The sequence below is a fragment of the Pollachius pollachius genome, assembly GCF_949987615.1.
Source record: "Pollachius pollachius genome assembly, chromosome: 11".
Taxonomy (NCBI): Eukaryota; Metazoa; Chordata; class Actinopteri; order Gadiformes; family Gadidae; genus Pollachius; species Pollachius pollachius.
Window position 1 is genome coordinate 22571618 of NC_136944.1, and position 22847 is coordinate 22594464.

The 22847-nt window shown below is 52.2% G+C and overlaps 1 protein-coding gene across 1 annotated transcript; it reads left to right on the forward strand.

The window, feature by feature from the left end:
* Positions 1 to 446: 446 nt before the first annotated feature.
* On the forward strand, positions 447 to 13183 carry LOC307082177 (dual specificity mitogen-activated protein kinase kinase 6-like; the record flags this gene model as incomplete). Its single annotated transcript, XM_079745659.1, has 12 exons — positions 447 to 465; positions 4283 to 4349; positions 4586 to 4634; positions 4883 to 4996; positions 5565 to 5684; positions 7323 to 7439; positions 7597 to 7648; positions 7878 to 8005; positions 8428 to 8505; positions 9938 to 10077; positions 10954 to 10999; positions 11558 to 13183. The coding sequence occupies 12 exons, from the start codon at positions 447 to 449 to the stop codon at positions 11633 to 11635; spliced, it is 1008 nt and encodes a 335-aa protein (XP_079601785.1). The 3' UTR covers positions 11636 to 13183.
* Positions 13184 to 22847: the final 9664 nt, after the last annotated feature.

Genomic DNA, 22847 nt, shown 5'->3' on the forward strand with positions numbered 1-22847 from the left:
CTACAAAAACGTAGAGTATCTAAAATCTAAAACTCTAAAAACGTAAATCCTTTATTTAACATTTTCTCCGACACAAAACTACACTGTCCACAAACCCCGGGCCGGAAACACGTCATTACGCACACGCGTCTTTGGCTCCCTCAGCTGTCAGACTTTGGCCACCCTAAAGTGCAGTTTGGGTTCCTCCGTGGGGATCTTTCGGACGTCTCTTTGCGGTCGGAACCCGTGCAGACTTCGCGCGATCGGTCGGTAACGCGCAGACTCGGTGCGTAACGCACGGACGGGCTGCACGAAAAAGGACGCGCGATCCGAACATCGCTGCTGGTTTTTTGCACGACAAGCCGCCGCAGATCCTGAGCGGTTGGAGGGTAGATGTCGGGAGGGAGGGAGTGAAAAAGGCAAAAGTCTTTGTGCTTCCCTTCCCCCCTCATCAAAGCGGAGGGGAAATGTCTGTCTCCAAAGGAGGTAAGGATTGACCTGAGCTTGTTCCATAACGTGTCTGGCTTCCCGGTTCCGGGATGGAACCGGGGGGGGGGGGGGGGGGGGTGCATTAAGTTAGCAGATGAGGAGCTGCATGGTGGGTAGAAAACGCCAGCCGAGCGTCTTTCCTGCTTATATCATTACGCAAATTCGGCGGTGGGAGGGGGGTGGGGGGGAGGAAAGACTCGGTGCCTCAAGAAACTTCTGCTGGACTCTTTTAACAACAGCCTCCGTTTATCGAGCGGGGGTGACCTTACACCAGTGTTTGGATGTCGTGTGTGTGCGTGTGCGTGTTTGCGTGTGCGTTTTCTAAAAACTATTTCACAACCAGCAGTGTGTGAGTGGCGGACTAGTGGTCTCCCAGCCTGCACTGGTGACAAACCCGCTGCTGTGGGTCGAAACCAGCAGCAGCAGCAGCAGCCAGGTTGTTGTTCTCCTGCAGTGACATGTCGTGTGGGTGGTTTGGTTTTGCATTCAAGCCGAACGTGATACTTCTAACCTGCACGACGTTCATATATAAATATATATCCTAACTACAACTAATATCATGACGATGGTGAGGAGTATTTTCTGACCCCGGGTTCATGCTGACGTTCTTTTTCTGGAACAACAACCGCATTGGGGGGGGGGGGGGGGGAAACAAACCCATCGTGGAAAATCAAGCTACTTTTCCTGCGCGAGAGAGACACGGTGATGATGTCAATTTACATTTCAAGTTCACCGCGTGCTGTTACACAATCATACTAGCGTTACCATGGTGGGAGTACACATTGTTTCAGAGGGCTGTGCGGAGTGGCCCTCGACCTACCCTGGCATGTTGTGACTCGCAGCGGCGTTCACCAGTGGAGTGAAGTTCTTTGTTGACAGTTCACTAGCTGAAAGCAATCTTGCATAGCTCTCTCTCCACGAGGTCTGTGCGGGCTTTTTGGTTCCCTTAACACCACCCAAAGGTTTCCGGAAGATTTTTTTTAAATAGTTAGGGATCGCTTAAAGGCTTGGGCAGGCTCAAGTGCATTGAAATGCCGTTCCTAGTAGTGCTTACGCATGTTTGGAGAGACCCAAGTATCCCCCGCTCAGATTGGGTGTTATGTGAGATAATCTGTGCATGACTCATCGTAGTCCATATATGGAGCAAATCTGGCTTGTTGTCGGTGACGTCTTACTCAGCTATTGACGCTTTGATAGAATGGAAAGTCCAGAATTTCTCCTCTTCAATTGTCCTACAGCTTGAATAATATCCTGATTCACGCTCCCATCTCCCTACATAGCTCCCCTGTGTACCAGATTCACACTCCCAACTCCCTACATAGCTCCCCTGTGTACCAGATTCACTTTCAGTTCACCCACAGTTAGTTTCAATGTCATTATTTATATGAGGACTTATGAGGGCCGGTGCCAACCACAGTAAACATAAGTGTGAGGGGGTAAGGGGGGGATGGGTCCGATCACGTCCAGAACGAGGAAAGCCAGCGGTCAGGCCAAGGAACCTGATGTAATAATTGCACCGGGGTAATGACAGCTGCCGGGGTTTGAGGATCTGTCCAGTCTTGAATGACTGATGATGAATCATCCTGCACAGACCACAGGCCTGGCGGTGGTCGACGCACGTACACGCTCAGACTGACAGACAGACAGACAGACGCACACACGCGCAGATGCACATGCATGCACAAAGACCCTCACTCACGCACACAGACCCTCACACATGCAGATCCATAAGTGATGGTCAACATGTGGTTGTGTTTGGTTTGTGACGGTTGGTTCTGCAGACAAACGTCTGTCCATCCGTGGGTCTGCAGGGAATCTGTCGTTTGTTTCGAGTCGATGATTCCGTGAAAAATGCACAACATTTGCTCCTTTTCAGAAATGCAAATATTTGGTTGCTAACCTCATCCTGGAAACGGATCATGTTTGGTTTTGTTGGCTGCCTGTCGGCAATCAAAGGCAGCATATGCTATCACCAGGCTCGGGTTACACCGTGATGGACATGTGCTATTAGTCATGACGTGTGTAGGCTACATGATTCATGCTAAAGAGTCTCTGCATGCACAACGATAAGCTGTGCATCAGAAGCAGAGGGCTGCGTTGTTTTGAGGGACGCGAGAGGGTTTCTTAGCATTCTAAAAATGGATCCACAGTCTGCATGAGCTAACCTGACTGCTATGCGCTCAGGCATGCAGCCTTCTTCATGTCCTATATTCCATAGCGTGAGTGCAGGGGACTGCCTGCCAGGCTGCAGGTCGCCTCTCCAAACCCGGCCCCTCCCCTGCAAGAACAAAAGGCTGTTTCAGTTGTTATGTCACAGTAGGAGATTTGCTCTTAATTTAGCTTGCACGGAGGAAACGCACACTTCTATTCTTTTTTCAGTCTCGGCTTGTATGTTTAGAGCACACTAATGATATCTCTCTCTCTCTCTCTCTCTCTAAATGGAAAGCACATTTGGCCTGCTTTAATCTCACTGTCTCCTCACGGGGATTCCAGGCAGACCTGTTTGAGGACGTGCAGTATTGGTAATACCTGGTGAATTGAGGAAATGCAGAGAGTGTGCATGGCTTTTTCTGCATGGCTTTTTCTGCATTTTTCTGCACAAAATGACCCTTTATGCAAATTGCATTGGACCAAGCTTGCACTAAACATTCTTGCCCAGCATTTATGATGTTTACGAGATTGGCAAGATTGCAACAAGTTAAAAAACACAAACTGTTCTGTGTGCAACTTTCTTGAATGTCTGTTTGCCTTGAGGTAGCCTTCCAAAACAGCCCAACAGGACAAAGCGACACAGCCTGCCCTAACCGTGCACAGCCCAGGTCAGGGGGAGAGTTTATCTCCAGCCGAAGACGTCACAGGGACAGAAACGCCGGAGTTCTTAAACAAATAAATAGCATTTTCACATATTTCCCCGGGTCTTATCAGGCGAGTGTCCATATGACTCTGGCCGGACGTTCCTGCCGTTCTACGGGAAAGTCCCTGGCCTCGCTACCGCAAAGAGTCCCTGAATGGGGGTGCTGTCACCGCTGACTGCAGGGAACATAACTTCTCCTTGTCCCGCTGCCAGGTATTGCGAAAAAAAAGGATGTGAAGTGAACGTAGCAACGGCTGGTGGTGGTACGGGGGGGGGGGGGGGGGGGGGCTCTTTGGCATTGATTAACCGAGGCGTGCAGGAAGGGAACCAGCCTGGACGGGCAGGAAGACGCCGGCCTCCCCTCCTAACCCACTTCCTCCTCGCAGCGTCTGAGTCACGATTAGTCAGCCACCTTTGGCCCACTGCTTGGCGGCCGCTGATGGCTCGTGCTCCGCTCTTCTCCCGTCGGATTACAGATCAGCAGAAGTGTTCAGCGTCAATCAAACGCAGCTGCAGGCGGCCGCGTCCGGGCCCTCCTTGGCACCGGAGTCAGGTGTTAAAACCCGCTCACTCACGGTTCGTTTTAAGGTCGGCCGCGGCGTTGGTTAAGCGGCCGTTGGGGTTTTTAAACGGTACCCGCATTTATCCAGCGCTTTTCTAACCAGTGGCCACTCAAAGCTTTACAATACTGCCTGACATTCACCCATTCATGCACACATTCACACACCGACGGCGGAGTCAGCCCCGCAGGGCGACAGCCAGCTCGTCGGGAGCAGTCAGGGTGAGGCGCCTCGCTCAGGGACACCTCGACACTCTAGCTAGGAGGCGCCGGGGATCGAACTAGCAACCTCCCGGTTACCAGTCAACACACTCTACCTCCTGAGCCACATGCCGCCCCCTTTTAAAGCAAAGGAGTGTGAATTCTATGTTTGGTTTCTGACCGGCGCTCTCTCCCCCCAGGGAAGAAGAACCCACGGCTGAGGCTCCCCACTGAGGTCTTTGTCCCGACCGCACCGGCCGTTGCTGCGTAAGTCACCCCCCCCCCCCCCCCCCCCCCCCCCCGCCCATATACACACAGGAAGTATGCCTGGCATCGCTTTGTGTTTCTAATAAGTCAGCTAGGTGCGAACATGTTGTTGCATACCTGCTGCACAAGAGGTGCACTGTGGACACTGTGCTCTGTTGGCAACAACATCCTGTTTGGCTCGCTCTGTCTCTGTTTGAATACAAACTGTCTCCCACCCCCCCCCCCCCCACCCCCAGACCCCCTCGTGACCTGGACTCCAAGGCCTGCGTCACCATCGGAGACAAGGTAAACACACACACACACACACACACACACACACACACACACACACACACACACACACACACACACACACACACACACACACACACACACACACACACACACACACACACATATACACACATATACATACACACACACATACACACACACCCACACGTCCCCCCCTGCTCCATACCTGTCTCCTTCTACAACCCACTACACACCTCCTCCCTTATTGATCCGTCCCCTCCGTCCCCCCCGTCCTCCAGAACTTTGTGGTGAAGGCGGACGACCTGGAGCAGATCGAGGAGCTGGGGCGGGGGGCGTACGGCGTGGTGGACAAGATGAGGCACGTCCCCAGCGGCGTGATCATGGCTGTGAAGGTGGGTCCCTCTGCTGCTCGGGTTACCTGGCCCCCCCGGGACGCTGGAGGCGTCTGAAACCGCTCCGTGGGTCACGGCCACGCCGCGGCTCCTCTGACCCGTCGTGTGCGGCGCGGAGCGCGTTTGGCCTGAGGGGGTCCTCTGAGTGTTTCAGAGGTACTGGAGGTTATGTTCCCTGGGAGGGTTCAGTATGGGGGAGAGGTTCTCTGGGGGTAGAATAGGCACAGACAGACGGGTACACACTCAGACAGACAGACAGACAGACAGGTACGTACTCAGACAGCCAGCCAGCCAGACAGACCGACAGGTACATACTCAGACAGACGCATACTCAGACAGCCAGACAGACAGACAGGTACATACTCAGACAGACAGACAGACAGGTACATACATACTCAGACAGCCAGCCAGACAGAACGACAGACAGGTACATACTCAGACAGACTGACCGAAGGAAAACACACATGGAAAGACAGACCTGCAATATACATGGAGATGAGAGGACAAGCATGCCCATATAAGTACAACAATAATTCTAAATGTCCCCCCCCTCCCCCCCCCCCCCCAGAGGATCCGAGCGACGGTCAACACCCTGGAGCAGAAGAGACTGCTGATGGACCTGGACATCTCCATGAGGACCGTGGACTGCTTCTTCACCGTCACCTTCTACGGGGCCCTCTTCAGAGAGGTGGGTGGCCCTGGGGAGGTGAACGCTAGAGGCGACCCGATTCCATTGCTTCCTCCCTGATTCCGATTTCCTAACCTCGAGTTTCGGCCGATACCGAGTACAAACGGATACCACTTGTAACTGCTTGCAGCACATGTTCTTGTTTAAGGGTTCTCTTACGATGACGGCAATGTACAGTCCGTTCACCCACGGACGACAATTCATTTTCGGAAGTAAATCATTTACATTTCTTATCTTTAATAATGCATTTGCTTGAGCATCCACGTCCTTCCGACTTCGTATCTCTAACGACTTGGATAGGAGACGACACGTTTCCCATTCCGACTTTCCATCTCCGACCGTTAACAAACGCACCGTAACACCATGTGTACATTATGTGTACGTTATGTGTTCAGTGTCGTGTTGTGGTATCAGATCGGCGCATAGACTTGAGTACTGGCCGATACCCAATGCTGCATTTTAGGCCGTATCGGAAGGATTTCCGATACCAGTATCGGAACGACTCTAGCTCACGTCCCCCCGTTCCTTAAACCCCCTCCCAGACGCTGGGTTCAGCTGGCCTCTGTGCTGCGAGACGTCCCGATCACATGACGCGGTGCGTTGTCTGTTGTGCTGGGGACCTGTGAAGCGTTTTACAGCCCACCCCCGACGGAGGAATGCTGGGTTCCTTAGCAACACCTGGGTTCAGCGACCGGCCGCGGGCAAACTCACCGCCGGTCCCGCTGTGGACGTCGTCATGGCGATGCAGCTATTTATTGTAGCTTGTCTGTGAAGTTAGCGTTTTGGTGTGCGATGGTTTTGTTTCGTTGCTGAACACAACTGGCTGTTATTCAGGGTTTGGATAGAAGCGCACAGCTGTGATTTTTGTTTGCTGATGTCCCCTTGCTTAACAAATTAGCTTGTTGAGAAAGGGCAGGTTTCTTTCAGATTAGACAGGTTCTAAGGTTGGACATCGAACAATATTTAACATATTTAACACATTAGGTCACCGGTATCGATTCTCAACAGGTTTCTCTTCCTTATATCAAGGACTTGTGTAAACAAGACTGATCTGGAATGAATCGTCTCTCAGTGATCTTTAGAGACGAGGATGCAAAGAGAGTGAATATTGAAGTTCAGACTGATTCATCACTGTGATATGAATCATATCATACTGTTATACATACATCCCTGTGATATAAATCATCACAGGGATGAATCAGTCAGCTCTTCAATGGAACATCATATCATCTGAGGTTCCATCTGTCTGAATATGTTAATGTGTGTAAAATGGCCATGTTTTTTATCCATCCATGGTCAGGGTGTTGAATACCATTCAACCCCTCATATGAAGTAGATTCTGTTCCCTTCAGAAGAAGCTTTGTTTTGTAACCCTGCTTATTGGGGTTGGCGTAGCGGGTTAGAGCATGTTGGCTTGTAACCGGAAGGTTACTAGCTCGATCCCCGGCCCCTCGTAGCGTCGAGTGTGGAGGCGTCCCTGAGCGAGACGCCTCACCCTGACTGCTCCCGACGGGCTGGCTGTCGGCCCTGCGTGGTCGACTCCGCCGTCGGCGTGTGGAAGTGTGGGTCGATTTCTGGATGGAAGCTAAATGTAAATGTGAACGCTCGCGGCCCTTCTGCGCTGGGTCTGTTTCCCAGGGGGACGTGTGGATCTGCATGGAGCTCATGGACACGTCTCTGGACAAGTTCTACAAGAAGGTGATCGAGAAGGGCATGACCATCCCCGAGGACATCCTGGGCAAGATCACCGTGGCGGTGAGTCTTCCTGTGGAGGTTGTCGTGGAAACGGGGCTGATGGGCGTTGTTAAGGACTCTCTTTGTGTGGCGTCGAGGTCGTTTGATGGGCGGTTCGACGGCGTGCTTCCCAGAGGGCTTTGCTCAGTTCCTTACGTTGACTGTGTTTCCTCTACAGATCGTTAAGGCGTTGGAACACCTGCACAACAACCTGTCCGTCATCCACAGAGGTAAGGGTGATGTTATTTAAACCAGTTTTTTGTTAATGCGGTAAAGGTAATGTGAATCATATGTCATCAAGTATGGTTGCACGGATAAAGACAAAACCAACTACTTTCTCGGTTATGGAAATGAATAATTGTTTTGTCATTGTTACACCGAAATAAACTCTTCACAGTGTTAAATCAATTCTGATACATATGATTGATGTGATGATGATGATGGTTGATGTGTCTTCAGACGTGAAGCCGTCCAACGTCCTCATCAACACCCAGGGCCAGGTGAAGATGTGCGACTTTGGCATCAGTGGCCACCTGGTGGATTCAGTCGCCAAGACGATGGACGCCGGCTGTAAGCCCTACATGGCAGTAAGTACACCCAGGAAACGCTTGGCAACCGGATAAAGTTCGAGCTAAGTTCTAGGCTAAGCTGTCCCGATTACCATCACTCTCTGGAGAATATACAAACTACAGAATCTGTGTAGTTTGACAAACACATCAGATAAACTGAAAGCTGCACTATGCCACTTTTTCAACTGACGTTATTCATTCAGTCAACAGATAGACAAACTAGATTGTTCCTGCGGAATAAAACACATCTATCTATGGGTCATTCAGCTCTAACTCTAGCTCAAATTAGTGAGTGAAAACGAACAGCTGCTAATGGGAAAGCTAACATAGTGCAGCTTTAACTAATAAATACACATACACAAGCTACACATTCTTGGCCATAGTTTGAAAAAGGAAAAAAAAGAGGTGATTAATGATTCTGTTCCCCGCTCTCTTTCCAGCCCGAGCGGATCAACCCTGACCTGAACCAGAAGGGTTACAGCGTGAAGTCAGACATCTGGAGCCTGGGCATCACCATGGTGAGCCTTTTAAACCGTACCCCTCAAAGAGCCAGTGAACCCCTGCTCCAGCTCCACCCACAACGCGGGGGACGTGTCATCCCCATGGTTACAACCCACGGGAACTTTGTGATACTCTTCGCTCTGCTATCTTTGATCGAAGGTGGAACCACGTTTGTTGTGCTAATGCCGAAAGCAAAATACAAGCCCATCGTTATCTTACTGAGTCCTACTAATCGTATTACAGGATAAGTTTTGCACTGGTATCGCTGGGAGCACTTCAGTCTTTTATCTGCTCTCTGTGACTATCATAGTAGTGCAGTAGCAGTAACATTAGCAGTAGCAGCAGCCCTAGCATCACGAGTAGCAGTAGTGCTAGCAGTAGCAGTAGCAGTAGCAGTAGCAGTAGCAGTACTAGTAGCGCTAGCAGAACTAGTAGCTTTAGCAGTAGCAGAATTAGCACTAGTTGCAGCATTAGCACTAGTAGCCGCATTAATACTTGTATCAGAAGTACTAGCAGCAGCAACAGTAGCAGACGTAGAAGCAGTAGTAGTGGTAGCAGCATTACTAGTAGCAGCAGTAGTACTAGCAGCAGTAGCAGTAGTAGTACTAGCAGCAGCAGCAGCAGTAGTAGTAGTACTAGCAGCAGCAGGAGTACTAGCAGCAGCAGTAGTACTAGCAGCAGCAGCAGCAGTAGTACTAGCAGCAGTAGTACTAGTAGCAGCAGCAGCAGCAGTAGTACTAGCAGCAGTAGTACTAGTAGCAGCAGCAGCAGTAGTACTAGCAGCAGTAGTACTAGTAGCAGCAGCAGCAGTAGTAGTAGCAGCAGTAGCAGTAGTACTAGCAGCAGTAGTACTAGTAGCAGCAGCAGCAGTAGTACTAGCAGCAGCAGTAGTAGTAGCAGCAGTAGCAGTAGTACTAGCAGCAGCAGCAGTAGTACTAGCAGCAGCAGCAGTACTAGCAGCAGCAGCAGTAGTACTAGCAGCAGTAGTACTAGTAGCAGCAGTAGTACTAGTAGCAGCAGCAGTAGTAGTACTAGCAGCAGCAGCAGTAGTAGTAGCAGCAGTAGCAGTAGTACTAGCAGCAGCAGTAGTACTAGCAGCAGCAGCAGCAGTAGTACTAGTAGCAGCAGCAGCAGTAGTACTAGCAGCAGTAGTACTAGTAGCAGCAGCAGCAGTAGTACTAGTAGCAGCAGCAGCAGTACTAGTAGCAGCAGCAGCAGTAGTACTAGCAGCAGCAGCAGCAGTAGTACTAGCAGCAGTAGTACTAGTAGCAGCAGCAGCAGTAGTACTAGCAGCAGTAGTACTAGCAGTAGTAGTACTAGCAGCAGCAGCAGTACTAGCAGCAGCAGCAGTACTAGCAGCAGCAGCAGTAGTACTAGTACTAGTAGCAGCCCATGTTCGCCTAGTGGTCGTCCCTCGCTGTGGTCTGACGGCGGTCTCCCCCCCCCCAGATCGAGCTGGCCATCCTGAAGTTCCCCTACGAGTCGTGGGGCACGCCCTTCCAGCAGCTGAAGCAGGTGGTGGACGAGCCGTCCCCCACGCTGCCCGCAGACACCTTCTCCCCGGAGTTCGTAGACTTCAGCTCCCAGTGGTGAGCCTGACCGACCCCCCTCCCTCCCCACTACCACACACCCCTACAGACCAAAGACCCTCCCTCCCCTCCCCACCGCACAAGTTTACATTGACATCGACATTCAGGGTGTTTAGCAGTTTTAACGCTTTTATCCGAAGCGATTTGCAGTCAATCCAATGCAACCAATGCACAGCCGCCATTGAATGTTGTACGTCCTGGCACTTGTACATTGCACTTATTCAAGGTACTTAATTGTGTAGCATCTACAGTAGCTGCTATCGCTGCTTTACACGGGGAATGGGTTAGCCTAGCGATTGTAATACTTGCACTTGGTTCTATGAACGTCTTTACTGTACCGACAGCGATATATTGTTTCACTTCTTATGACAAATGTACTTATTGTAACAAATGCACTTATTGTAAGTCGCTTTGGATAAAAGCGTCTGCTAAATGCCCTAAATGTAAATGTAAATGTAATGTAAATGCAATCCGGACATTTGTCCGAGAAACATGGACAGAACCAAATGCGAAGCACTAACAACCGCCATGTTAACCCATTCCCCGTATACAACAACGATAGATAGGATAAGACGCTACACAATGCTAATTACAATTTTTTCAGTGCCAGGACGTACAAAAGTTAACATTAAGTGCGTAAGCAGTTGCAGCCGGCGTCCCCAGGGGTCGCTCTACGGCTTGTTTTCACCAAATGGAGGCACCGCAGTAATATCATGTACCTGAGGCTGCAGTTCTAGGGCAGCATTTCTAGGCCCCTGTTTTATTTTGCTGGTCATCGCTGTCATCAGCTGGACCTGCCCTCAGCACCTCGCTATATTCATTCCTTTGTTCATTCGCTTGAATGTGATTTTGATTTCCAATGTTTTGACATTGCAGCTTAAGAAAAAAACCGGGTGAGAGACCAGCCTACACAGAATTAATGGTGAGTACCCTCCCCCCACCCACTTCTCAATATAGTCCTTTAATTGTACAGGAGTATACTTAACATGATGGACAGCAGTAATCCGTAATCTAGTAATCTATATTAGGGGTTACAAGGTGTGCATTCCACGGAATCACTCTACCACACTAAGTGGTTTGCCCGTGGCTATGAATCCTGAGGCCGTTCGTATATACAGGACCTCCAACGAGACCTTCAGAAAAAGATATGGCTCGCTCAAATGCATCATTAAATATCCATAGCTGTTGTCTGCGGTCCCCTGGGACCCCTATGCAAATAGGGGGGCCCAGAGTGGGGGTCCGACCCCAAATTTCGGGGCCACTGGCCTAGTAGCCAGTAAGTGTTCGTAACAAGTCAATCTCAGCCTGCATTTTCATTTCCTCATTTTGGCCACTAGAGGGCAGGCTCGCCTAGCGTTTTCAACAACATAACGACGACTATGGCTTGGCTGGTTTAAACTATCGCTGCGAGTCGCGACCACAATAAAGGATTGTTATTTTTTTTAACAATTTGCTTCCTCTGTTTTGTCGTGTGTCTCAGCAACATCCGTTTTTCACCGTGCACGACTCCAAAGACACGGACGTGGCCTCTTTTGTCAAGGTCATCCTGGATGACTGACAGCCCCACGGGGCCACACCCCCACCCCCAGGGTAGGCGGGACCTTCTCAGCAATGCACCAATGGCCTACCCTCTTTTTTTTTTTTTTTCCTCTCCAAGCTCACTGGAATGACATACTTGGACTTGGTTGCACCTCCACACACACACACACACTCACACTCACACTCACATAGACATATACTTACACACACACACACACACACACACACACACACACACACACACACACACACACATAGACACACACACTATGCTGGGAGGGAGGACGCAAAGACTTGAACCACCCCAGCGGCACTGAACCGGGAGGTGGTTAGTGAGCTGCTTTAGTCCGTACGGCCGACAGGTTAATTCACTCCCATTTATACTACCACACCAACATGTACTGAACTCTGATACCCCCCCCCCCCTTTTTATGAATGGACCTTATTATACAATGTTTGTTCGCCCTTTTTTCTCTGCTATGCTTTGAGTTTCACTTGCAACAGAGAAAGTGGTTGTTGTTGTTTTTGTTCATGTTGTGCAATGAAAGCTATATCTTCTGTGTGTATTTTTATTTGCTCCTGTTGTGTTGGGTTGCGTGTCACACACAGACACACACACCCGTTCAGGAGGTTCTCGGTTCTGACCCCTGGTTGCATGATGGCCAGAAGGGGATGTGTTCATTGTTTTGGGGGGGGTCAGGGGGGGAGATATCCCTCAGGGGTCATCCCCTCTGAGGTCAGAGGTCATCCCCAGGTAGACAAACCATCCTGTCCAACCGATTCGACCCTCTTCTAAGCCGTTGACCCAATTCTCCCTTTTTTTCTCCATTCATTTTGTTCGTGTTTTTGTAGCCGATAAATAAGCAAATCAGCAATCAGCCTGATCGGCATTATTCAACTCGCGACTTTATATATCTCCGTATTCTGTGCCAACTTCAGTAGTTCTGTTGTCGTCTCATGAACTGATGTGTGTTCCCCGACGCGTTCCTCGGGCGCCTCTCGCCGTCGTCGTCTTCTCCCGCGCCTCCTGGCCTGCCTGCCTGCCTCGCGCTGGAGTCAGTGCCGTCGTTTAACCCCAGGGCGCTCGTTAGTTTCAGAGATAGTTATGTTCAGAGATATCTTCATGCCTTAGTGTGCGTTCAGGACGTTGGATATAATTTATGTGTTGAAGATGTAAATACCAGATTTCTCGTTTTTTCTCTCTTTCACCCCGCTGTCACCAGGCGCTGTTGCGTTACCTGGGAAACTAACTCTCTGGGGGGGGGGGGGGAGTGCTGTGTCCCATCAAGCTCCGCCCCTCAACCCCCCACCGCAATCTCATTCTGCGTGTTCGTTTTTAGCATCTCTAGGAAGAGTCAGTGGATGAAGGGGAGGAGAGTGAGTGTGGGGGGAAGCTGGGGGGGGCACCCTCACCTATTCCTCTGTGACCATACTATGCACCATATCACTGCCCCCCCCCCTCCAACCTCGAGAGGCATTCGACCTGTGGCATTTCTTTTTAAAGCGCCCCCCCTCCCCCCCCCAGTGTTCAAAGCTGTGATGGTGGTTTGTTATGGTCGGGCCCCTCTCTCTCTCTCTCTCTCTCTCTCTCCCTCCCCCCCCAGGGCCAGAGCTCTGGCCCTGGGGGGGGAGGGAGATAGAGAGAGAGAGAGAAACTCTCTCTCTTTTGTTTACACTGTAGTGCGGCCCTCCCCCCCATCAGCAGCCAATCGAAACACAAAAACAAGTCTGGGAATTAGGAGCACATTGGATCGACCAATAAGAAGGGAAACGCAGAGGAAGCCACAAAGAAGCTGCTCTCATTTAATTTTGTGTCTTGTTGTTATTTTCTTTATTTTATTTTTTCGGTTTTGTATCGTTCCTTTTTTCCCTCCCCCCTCTGCTCTCCTTGGCCGGCCCCTTTCTGTGGTCGCGTCCGCAGGATGTTTTTAATGCTGATCCCCCCCCCCTCCTCTCTCTCCCTCCCCCCTCTCCGGTGGGATCAGCAAACTTGAACTATTGGAAGACGTAAAAAAAATACTAAAAAGTACAAAAATAAAGGCTTTATTCTTCAATAAAAAACAACACTGTGTGGAATTCTTTTCAGTCTCTGCAGGTGGAATCTGTGTGGTGGACAGCTGACCTTTTGATTAGGCCTCCGGAGGCAAACATGTGTCTCGGCAAACTCTGGAGATGTTAGGGTTAGCGGACCTGGTGGGATTCCTGCACCACTGATGGCTCCAGCTGGGACTTGCATTGAGCATTTTCTACCTTGCCATGTCTCGGTCTCACACACTCACGCAATCCAGCAGTGCCGACCGGTTCCATCCGGCTGAACACGTGGCTGCAGTGTTCGTGTCAAAAGATGAATTCAGTAATGAAAGGGGAAGGTCACACACACAGTGGTACTTAACTCGACCACTAACCCTTAACGACGCCACTAAAATAATCCAAACAACTCAAAAATCCGCGGTCACGCATGAGTGAACACCACGGGCACTCTGCCGAGCAGAGTTTTTTTATTTTTTATTAATAACGTTACGCTTTGACACCGCATGACTGGAACCATTCTGCGCCATTTGAGGCGTTGTCTGAGCAGAACCGGGCCCTGCCCTCGGGGCCCAGAGCCCCTCCTGCGTGCGGTTCTGTCAATAGAGCAGCGTGTTCCTGTCCCGGCGCCGCCTGAGTGCCCTCAGCGCGGTGAGTGTCGACCGGGGCCCTCCATGAGACAAAAGGCCCTTGCGGGCTCTCCGCCCTGCCCCTTCACGCCAGTGTGGAGGAACTCAAAGGGCCGGGGCCCTCGCGGGCGGAATGACGGACGGAGCAGCCGGCCCGACGGACGGACGGACGGACGGACGGACACCCTTTTTAGATTTGTAGTGTGGAAGAAGAAGTCCCGAGACGTTGCGTAACGCGCCTGGAAAAGCCGGACTGTTGTCCCCGGCGAGGGAGGGGGCGAGGGGCCGCGCGGACGGGCACGGCTGCTCAGCTGGGGGTGAGAGACGAGAGTGACCTAGTTACACTGTGCGCCTCAACATTTAGGGCCCGGAGATCAGCAACCACCCTCCCCCACGTGGGGTCCGGTGGATGGATGGTACCAGCAAGATGCTTAAATGGCATTTCATTGAACATAACCAAGAAGTGCTTCAAACCCAAAGTGTTATCGCACCGGTTCCATCTGGGTGTGGGAGCCAGGGCTGTTTGACAGTCCCTTCATCTTCATCACACTCTTCAGCTCTGTTCTCTGTCCTCTTAACAGGTATGACGAGATTCTCGGGCTGACAATCAATCACCAAACAGAGCATCGGTCGTACTTGCCGTTAAGTTTCACTTACATTTTGAAAGGTCAGCCTTTTGGTTTAGTTTCCTTATTGTCTCATTAACAGCTACCAACCCTAGACTAATCCACCACTATCTGTCCTATGGTCCAACCTTGATAAAAAAAAAATACGCATTGCGTCGCTATTACATCAGACAAAATACGATGTATGCGCTTTATTAATCCGCGATGGGAGATGATTATTACTTTTCCTTCTATATATACGACCTCCCCAGGCCTGAGAGCGGCGGTGGATGTGGTGATTGTCCCGTGTCTGCGGCAGTGTGACTGTGAAGGTGATAGCCTGGATTAGATGGATTTGATAGGTGATCCAGGGCTAAAGTACGCCGTAATTACACCCCTAGAGGCAGCTGGCTCCCGGCCCTCGCCCCGTGCCCTGCCAAGCCTCGGGAAACCGTAGATCAGCCACCGTGATGCCCCTTAATCAGTGTGTGTGTGTGTTTCTGTTTGTGTGTGTGTGTGTGTTTCCGTTTGTGTGTGTGTGTGTTTGTGTGTGTGTTTCTGAGTGCAAGTGCGTGTGCGTTTGTGTGTTTGTTTGTGTACATGTGTGTATGTGTACATGTGTGTTAGAGAAAGTTTTCATGTGCACACTGCGAGGGCAGTTGATACATACTACATCATACTATCATACTACACATCAAAAAACCAAGCACTTATAATTTGTTATTCTTTATGTCGGCCTGACCAGAAGTAGTCAGTTCACAATATGAACTCATAATATGAAGTAGTCGGTTCATAATATGAACTGACTGCCTTTATCATGTCAGCGTTGACCTTGACTTAAGCACAAGGTCAACGCTAATCGAATCTAGCATGACAGTAAGACGCGTGACCCCGCTTTGACCTTTCACGCAGGTCAGCGGCGGCGTCCGGGCCTCAGCCGGATGAGGCTGACCTCGGCCACCGGGAACACACGCCAGTGAAGGGCTAGCTAGTGGCTACTAGCTAGCCACTAGCTAGCATCCATAGCGGTATGGCAACAGGAGAGTGGCTGAAACCGGTCCCGACCGGTGCAGCCCCTGCAGATGTTGTATTTGTCCTGCGGTGACTCTCTTCCCCCCCCGCTGGAGATTACAGCAACAAGCAACCCCCCCCCCAAGGTATTCCCGGACCCCCGAAACGGACGCGGCAGTAAAGTGTGTCGATGCGCATTTCCTGGGAGGTGTGGAGGACAGACAGCCTAGGTATGTGTTTACAACGCGGCCCCGAACATTGGAGGACTGTTTTAGAAGAGGAGGAAGGTGAAACGTAATATCTGGGCGGGAGAACTATGAGCCGATGTCAACACAAGGAGGGGGGGAGACAGGGGGGGGGGGGGGGGGAGGAGGGGGGAGAGGAGGGGTCAGCTGCCACAAAGCGGAATCCGCCCCTCCCTTTTCTAATCTAGGCTGACGGACCAACCACCATGTACGGCCCAACATAACAATCAATGAACCTACGGAATCGGTTGCTATCAGTAGGTTTCTATAGCGATTCATGTCGGGTATCATGTGTTTCGTTATGTGTGTTTCGTTGATAGTGAGGAATGTTGTGTGTATATTAATGTCCCCGCTCCCATTGGTTGCGTAACGGTGTTCTGTGTTTCCATCGACCCCCTGAGCGCGACGCCGCATCGACCGGCAGATCGGTCGCTCTGGGGCCGCCAGGGAAATGTGAGGACACACCACGGACACACGCACACACACACAGACACACACACACACACACACACACACATACACGCAGACACATACACGCAGACACATACATGTGGACAAAGGCAGGCACACAGAGGCACACAAAAAGACACGCACACACACACACAGACACACACAGATACAGACACACACACACACACACACACACACACGCACACGCATTCGGGGAAACCACTGGAATGCTCTGGAACGCTGTGAATGAACCGCTCGGGCCCGGAGCGCTGGGCACGAAGGCTTCGATGATCCCACCAAAACAAATCGGCGCAAGAACACACTCACACACACAATTACACTTACACACAATCGCACACGCACACAAAATCACACACACACTCTCATTCGCAAACACACAATTTTAACAGCACATACACACACACACACACACACACACACACACACACACACACACACACACGCATACACTCAGTCACATGCCACAGCACCCTGACTCAGAGAGGTGAACCGGCCGCGGCTGAAGCCGTAGCTCTGTGAGCCGGGGGACCTGTCCCCCCTGAACCCCTGAACACAGACCAGACGTGTTGAGCTGCGCCGAGCGGCCGGCCGTCCGTCCGTCTGCACGTCCGTCCGTCTGCACGTCCCCGTGAAGCGGCCCTCCGCTACAGCGGGTTAATGTATTCACGTCGGGGTCTGGCCGCGTCCCACCGGCCGCGGTGCACCTGCTGCTGTTGACACTACCGTGGGGGGGGGAGTGAGGGTTGGGGGGAAGGTGTTGATGGGGTTGGTAGAGGGTGAGGGGTGAGGGTTGGGGGGGTGTGGACCCCGAGTTTTTCCCCCCATGTTGCCACCACACCACCGGGCTATTTTCTTTTCTTTCCCATTAACCGGGAAGGGGGGGGTTCCGAGGGGGGGGGGGGGGGGGGGGGGGGGGAGGCGGGGCGAGTGCCACCCTGCGCCGACCGTTGGCTGGCAGGAAATAACAGGTGAAGCCCGGATTAGTACCCTCACCCCCCCATCAGCCCTCCCCCGCCCCTCCACCGGGATGCGGTGCAGCAAATGGCAGACGGTTTTCACGGACACATCCGTTGGTCCCTGGCAGGGCGAGGCGCGGGGAGACGCAAGGGCCCCGTTGGGGCCGGTCGGTAAGACTACACCGCCGGGGCCCCACCCCGCCGCGACATTAGCCGACCCCTGACCGTCCCACTCTCCACTCAGACCCAGGCTCAAGGCCCTTCCCTTCCCACGGCGCAGACGTTTAACATTGGCTTGCTTTTATTTATACAGCTGACATTAAATATTTAAAGCTACAGTATGTGAAATTTCAGCAAGCTCCTAGCTTAAAATAGCCCGGGCGTATCTGTGGTCAACGCTGGTGGAGAGCGATTTCAATAATGTTATCGATAAAACTTTGTACTGTATTGTACTGATAAGAAATGCTAGCCAGCCCGCACATCTCTCTTTGTTTACAAAAAGTGTACTACCGACGCTCCTAAGCCCCTCCAACTCACCCCAAACCCCTCCCATCCAGCCAGCTGAGCTACGCAAGGTCACGTCACTCAGTTGCACAGCCAGCCAGAGTGGAGAGAACACTGGTATTGTGTTTTATGAATGACTGACACAGAGGGGCTCCATCATGCACACCTCAACTTTAAAGTGACCGTGAGTCCATCTTCCCTATCCAAAAACTCCCTCATAAAAAATGGATAAGTTACTGTTTTTTTCGAGAAGACGCTAAGTTAATAAACTCAATTAAAAGGGAAGGATTTTAAACGTGGTCCTAAATGTGGATTTTAAACGTGGTCTTAAACTTGGATTTAAAACATGGCATTAAACGTGGTTTTTGAACATGGTCTTAAACGTGGATTTTAAACGTGGTCTTAAACGTGGGTTTTTAAACGCGGTCTTTCAAGGCCGCGCGGCGTTACCATGGCGATCAAGAGGAGGGGGCGGAGCCGCGGAGGCTGACGGGCGGTCGAGGGCGACGGAGACGAGAGGCCTGCTGGGCGCCCAGGGAGGCCTATTGGGTGACGGGTGACGGAGGCGCTACAGTACGGAGGCGGATTGGGTTCCACGCTGGAAAAGGACGAGGGGGGATGAAACAGTTTCCACTGGCGTGACCTCAAACCGCACAGCACCCTGCTGCCGATGGGTAAACACCTGGGTCTGGTCCACGGTGTAGGGGGAGGGGGCTCTGTAGTACGAGCCCCGTGCTGCCAGGTCTGGAGCACAGTCTGCTTGTATCATTCACCACTCACTCCCTCTGGTTCTGTATCATGGCAGGAGGGATAGAGGAGGGAGAGAGCGGGGGAGAGAGAGAGAGGAGAGAGAGAGAGAGAGAGAGAGAGAGAGGAGAGAGAGAGAGAGAGAGCAAGGAGAGAGAGAGGAGAGTGAGAGGAGAGACCCAAACCCCAACCCTAAACCCAGCCCTAACCTAACCCTAACCTGGAGAGAGAGAGGAGAGAGAGAGGGGAGAGAGAGAGGGGAGAAGAGGGGAGAGAGGAGAGAGAGAGGGGAGAGAGAGGGGAGAGAGAGGGGAGAGAGAGGGGAGAGAGCGGACCTCTGGGTGACCTGAGCGGCCCAGTGCTGCTCGCTGTGTAACACAAAGCTCAGGGGCCCGGCCCGGGCGTCCGGGCCCCGGCGAGGGCCCTCGCGGCTCCTGTTACCGCCTCTTGTGTTCGAACATGGAAAACTTGCCCTGCTCTAAGTGCCGTACCGGAGCACACGGCCGGCCGTACGGCACTTTAATTAAATCAGCCGGCGCCGTCGGAGCCGCGCGCCGGCACCGGTGCATTGTTCACCGCCGGGAGCCAGAGTCAGACGGCTTCTGGTTTTCTGGGGTTTGGGGGAGACGAAATACGGATTCAGCCTGGTTTGGGGTTTGCCTCCAGAGTCGAGGTTTGAGACGATGTCTGAGGATGCTTCAGATGTGATTGTCTCTCAGCTGTGTGTCTCGTCTCTCTCCCTCCTTCTATCTCTCTCCCACTCTCTTTGCTCCCATCTTTCTCTCTCTCTCTCTCTCTCTCTTTGTCTCTCTGTCTCGCTCTCTCCCTCCCTCTCTCTGTCTCTCTTTCTCTCTCCCTCCCTCTCTCTCTCTCTCTCTCTCTCGCTCTCTCTCCCTGTCTCTTTGCTCTGATAGGCCAGGCTGGCCTCACCCTGTCCTCCTCCTCCTCCTCCTCCTCCTCCTCGTCCTCGTCGTGGATGTAGAGCTACATTGTTGTCCTTAAGGGACTCCTGCTAAGCCTGCCTTAAGCCAGCTCTGTAATCTTAGGCAGAACAGGGCGGGCAAATTGTGTTTTGAGACGGGAGGATTAATCTCCTTAATGAGAGGAATGCGTGTGGAGACCGAAGACGTTCCCCCTCCTCTCAGAGCTGCAGAGTTTATGTTCATAAACGTTTGACAAGAGCCAGACACATTAAGACGTCTCACAACATTAAGGATGAGGTCTGATCGCCCTTTAGAGACCGGCATGATGCTGACGTTTAAAAACATAGAATCGTTCTTTAAAACCATTATCAGGTGGAAGGCAATGATCTAACGATGAGTGGTTCCACGGTTAATTTAATCTGAGATCAGCAATGTTGGGAGAATACGTCTATTTTTTAATGGTATGATCCGGAAGGTGACATTTTTTACAGAAATCAGAACGATAACACTTGCATTAACGATACTTTGCATTAACGATAAATCAATTAACATTGATTAATGCAGTAATAACCATAAACGAACAATTAACTAACAGTTAATTAACGGTTAACTAATGGGCTAGTAATCATTTGGTAATCAGGCTAGGGGAGGGGACGGGAGGAAGAGGAGGAGGAGGAGGAGGAGGAGGAGAAGGAGGAGGAGGAGGAGGGGGAGGAGGAGGAGGAGGAGAAGGAGGAGGAGGAGGAGAAGGAGGGGGAGCGGGGACGAGGAGGAGGAGGAGGAGGAGGAGGAGGAGGAGGAGGGGGGGGGGAGGAGGGGGAGGAGGAGGAGGAGGAGGAGGAGAAGGAGGAGGAGGGAGGGGGAGGAGGAGGAGGAGGAGAAGGAGGGGGAGCGGGACGAGGAGGAGGAGGAGGAGGAGAAGGAGGGGCAGGAGCAGGAAGAGGAGGAGGAGGGGGAGGAGGAGGAGGAGGAGAAGGAGGAGGAGGAGGAGGGGGAGGGGGAGGAGGGGGAGGAGCGGGAGGAGGAGGAGGAGGAGGAGGCGATTACTGCTCACCGGTGTCCCGTTCAACACGGCCCCTGGGCTTAATGTCACCGCTGATTGGATCCTGTAATCTGGTACTATTAAATCTGATGGGGGGGGGGGGGGGATCCTGGTCCTCTTCCCCCTCCCTGTGTGGGGGTTTGTGTGTGTGTGTGTGTATGTGTTTGTGCATGCTCCTCTCTGTGTGCATGCGTGTGTGTGTGTGTGTGTGTGTGTGTGTGTGTGCGTGCCTGTCTTGTGTCTGCCTCATCCATTAGCCAGAGCTGCAGGTAAAAGTGTAACCGAGAACTTGGACTCACCGATAAAGTCCTCCGTCTCCAGGTCTCCATTTACACGGGAACGATTTAAAGGATAAGGGTACAATAATTAACCGCTAATCAGCGTTAATTATTGCAGTAATCAGAGGGAGTGTCAGGGTTAGGAATATGTGTGTCTGTGTGTACGTGTGTGTGTGTGTGTGTGTACAGCACACACACATAGATACGTAGCGGTGTAGGTTATGGTTAAGGTTAACCCCTGACCCCTTTTACGAGACCATAAATCAACTGTTAATTAACTAAGTTAAGGCTTATTACTGCATTAACCAATATGAAATAACGGTTTACAACGGTTGTTGTAAAGTGTTTCCTGATCCCTCCTCTTATTCGGTGCGTACCAGATGCAGCAGCCCTTAGTGAACAGTCTCGCTCCCGTCCCACAATCCCCTGCAATCCCTAATCAGATCAACCCCCGGTAGCGCGTCGATGGCGTTACAGACCCAGCGATCGACCCAGTGGACTGAACACACACAGAGACCACACTGACACACACACTAAAGGGCTGATTATGGTCCCCACGTTCACGCAACCCAATGGCCGCGCAGACGCTTCGACGCAGTCGTGACCCTCTTTGGTTCCGCGTCGGGTTTCGGTAAGCGGACCAATCACAGCCCTTGACGCAAGAAGGGTCCGCAAGGACGTGAGGGGTCCGTAACCCCCCCTGCGCTGCGGGAATGAGGGACCATAATCAGCCCTTGACTCTGACTGTCTTCTCCTGAGTTCCAGCGGCGGCCTGACTGTTCTCCTCCCTCCATCCTTTCCTCCCAAAGGGTTCTGAACTAAGCTGAGGATGGCGGCTCTGGTTGCCACGGCAGCGTCATGGTAACCTTAGCGAGCATCCTCTCCCCGGGCCATTCTCTCCGGAGGCTGCGGCGTCACGCCTTCGGTGGAAAGATATTGTCTGGGCGTGTGACCGACTTGTGAGGAGAGAGAGTGTAGCGGCAATGTAGGGCTGCTGGGACTTACGGCTGTGTGTGTGTGTGTGTGTTTGTGTTACTGTGTGTGTGTCTGTGTGTGTGTGTGTGTGTGTGTTTGTGTATGTGCATGTGTGCTCTGCGAACAGACAGCGAGATAACTGGGATCATGTCTGCTGATCAATAAGCCTCCCCTCCTCAGGTAGATGTTGGAGGGCTGTACAGCTGCCTATAGGTCATATACGACATTACCCAGGAGCGGATGAGCACAGAGCGGGGGTCAGGGTGTCCGCCGGGGCCCCTAGGGGCCCGAGGATCTCCGTTCTGGGCAGCGTCCGTTAACAATCACATGTTGGGGATCTAGCTGACGTTTTTACACACGTCCACTCACCGACGGCGGAGTCGACCACGCAAGGCTGGCTCGTCGGGGGGCAGCTGGGCTGAGGCGTCTCGCTCGGGGACAACTCCACGCTCGAGGAGCCGGGGATCGAACCGGCGACCTTCCGGTTACCACCCGACCCGCTCTTTCCCCCCCCCCCCCCCCCCCCGGGCCACTGTCACCCCGTGTGAGCGGCGGAAGCGGGCCGCTCTCCAGTGAAAGGCTGCGCTGGAGGGGCGGCCAAAGGCAGGCGCGGCGCGGCGCCAAACGGGCTCGCCTGGTACTCGCTGGCTCGCCGAGGAGCTGTCTGCCGCACCGCCGGAAACCAAACGGAACCCTATCCTTCAACAGAGTGACGGCGGGCACGGAGACAGACTCCCAGGCCAGGGAGACGCTGTGAGTGAGCTCAAACGGGAGACTGTAAGTGGGACTGTAAGTTGGTTCGACTCGAGGAATGAGA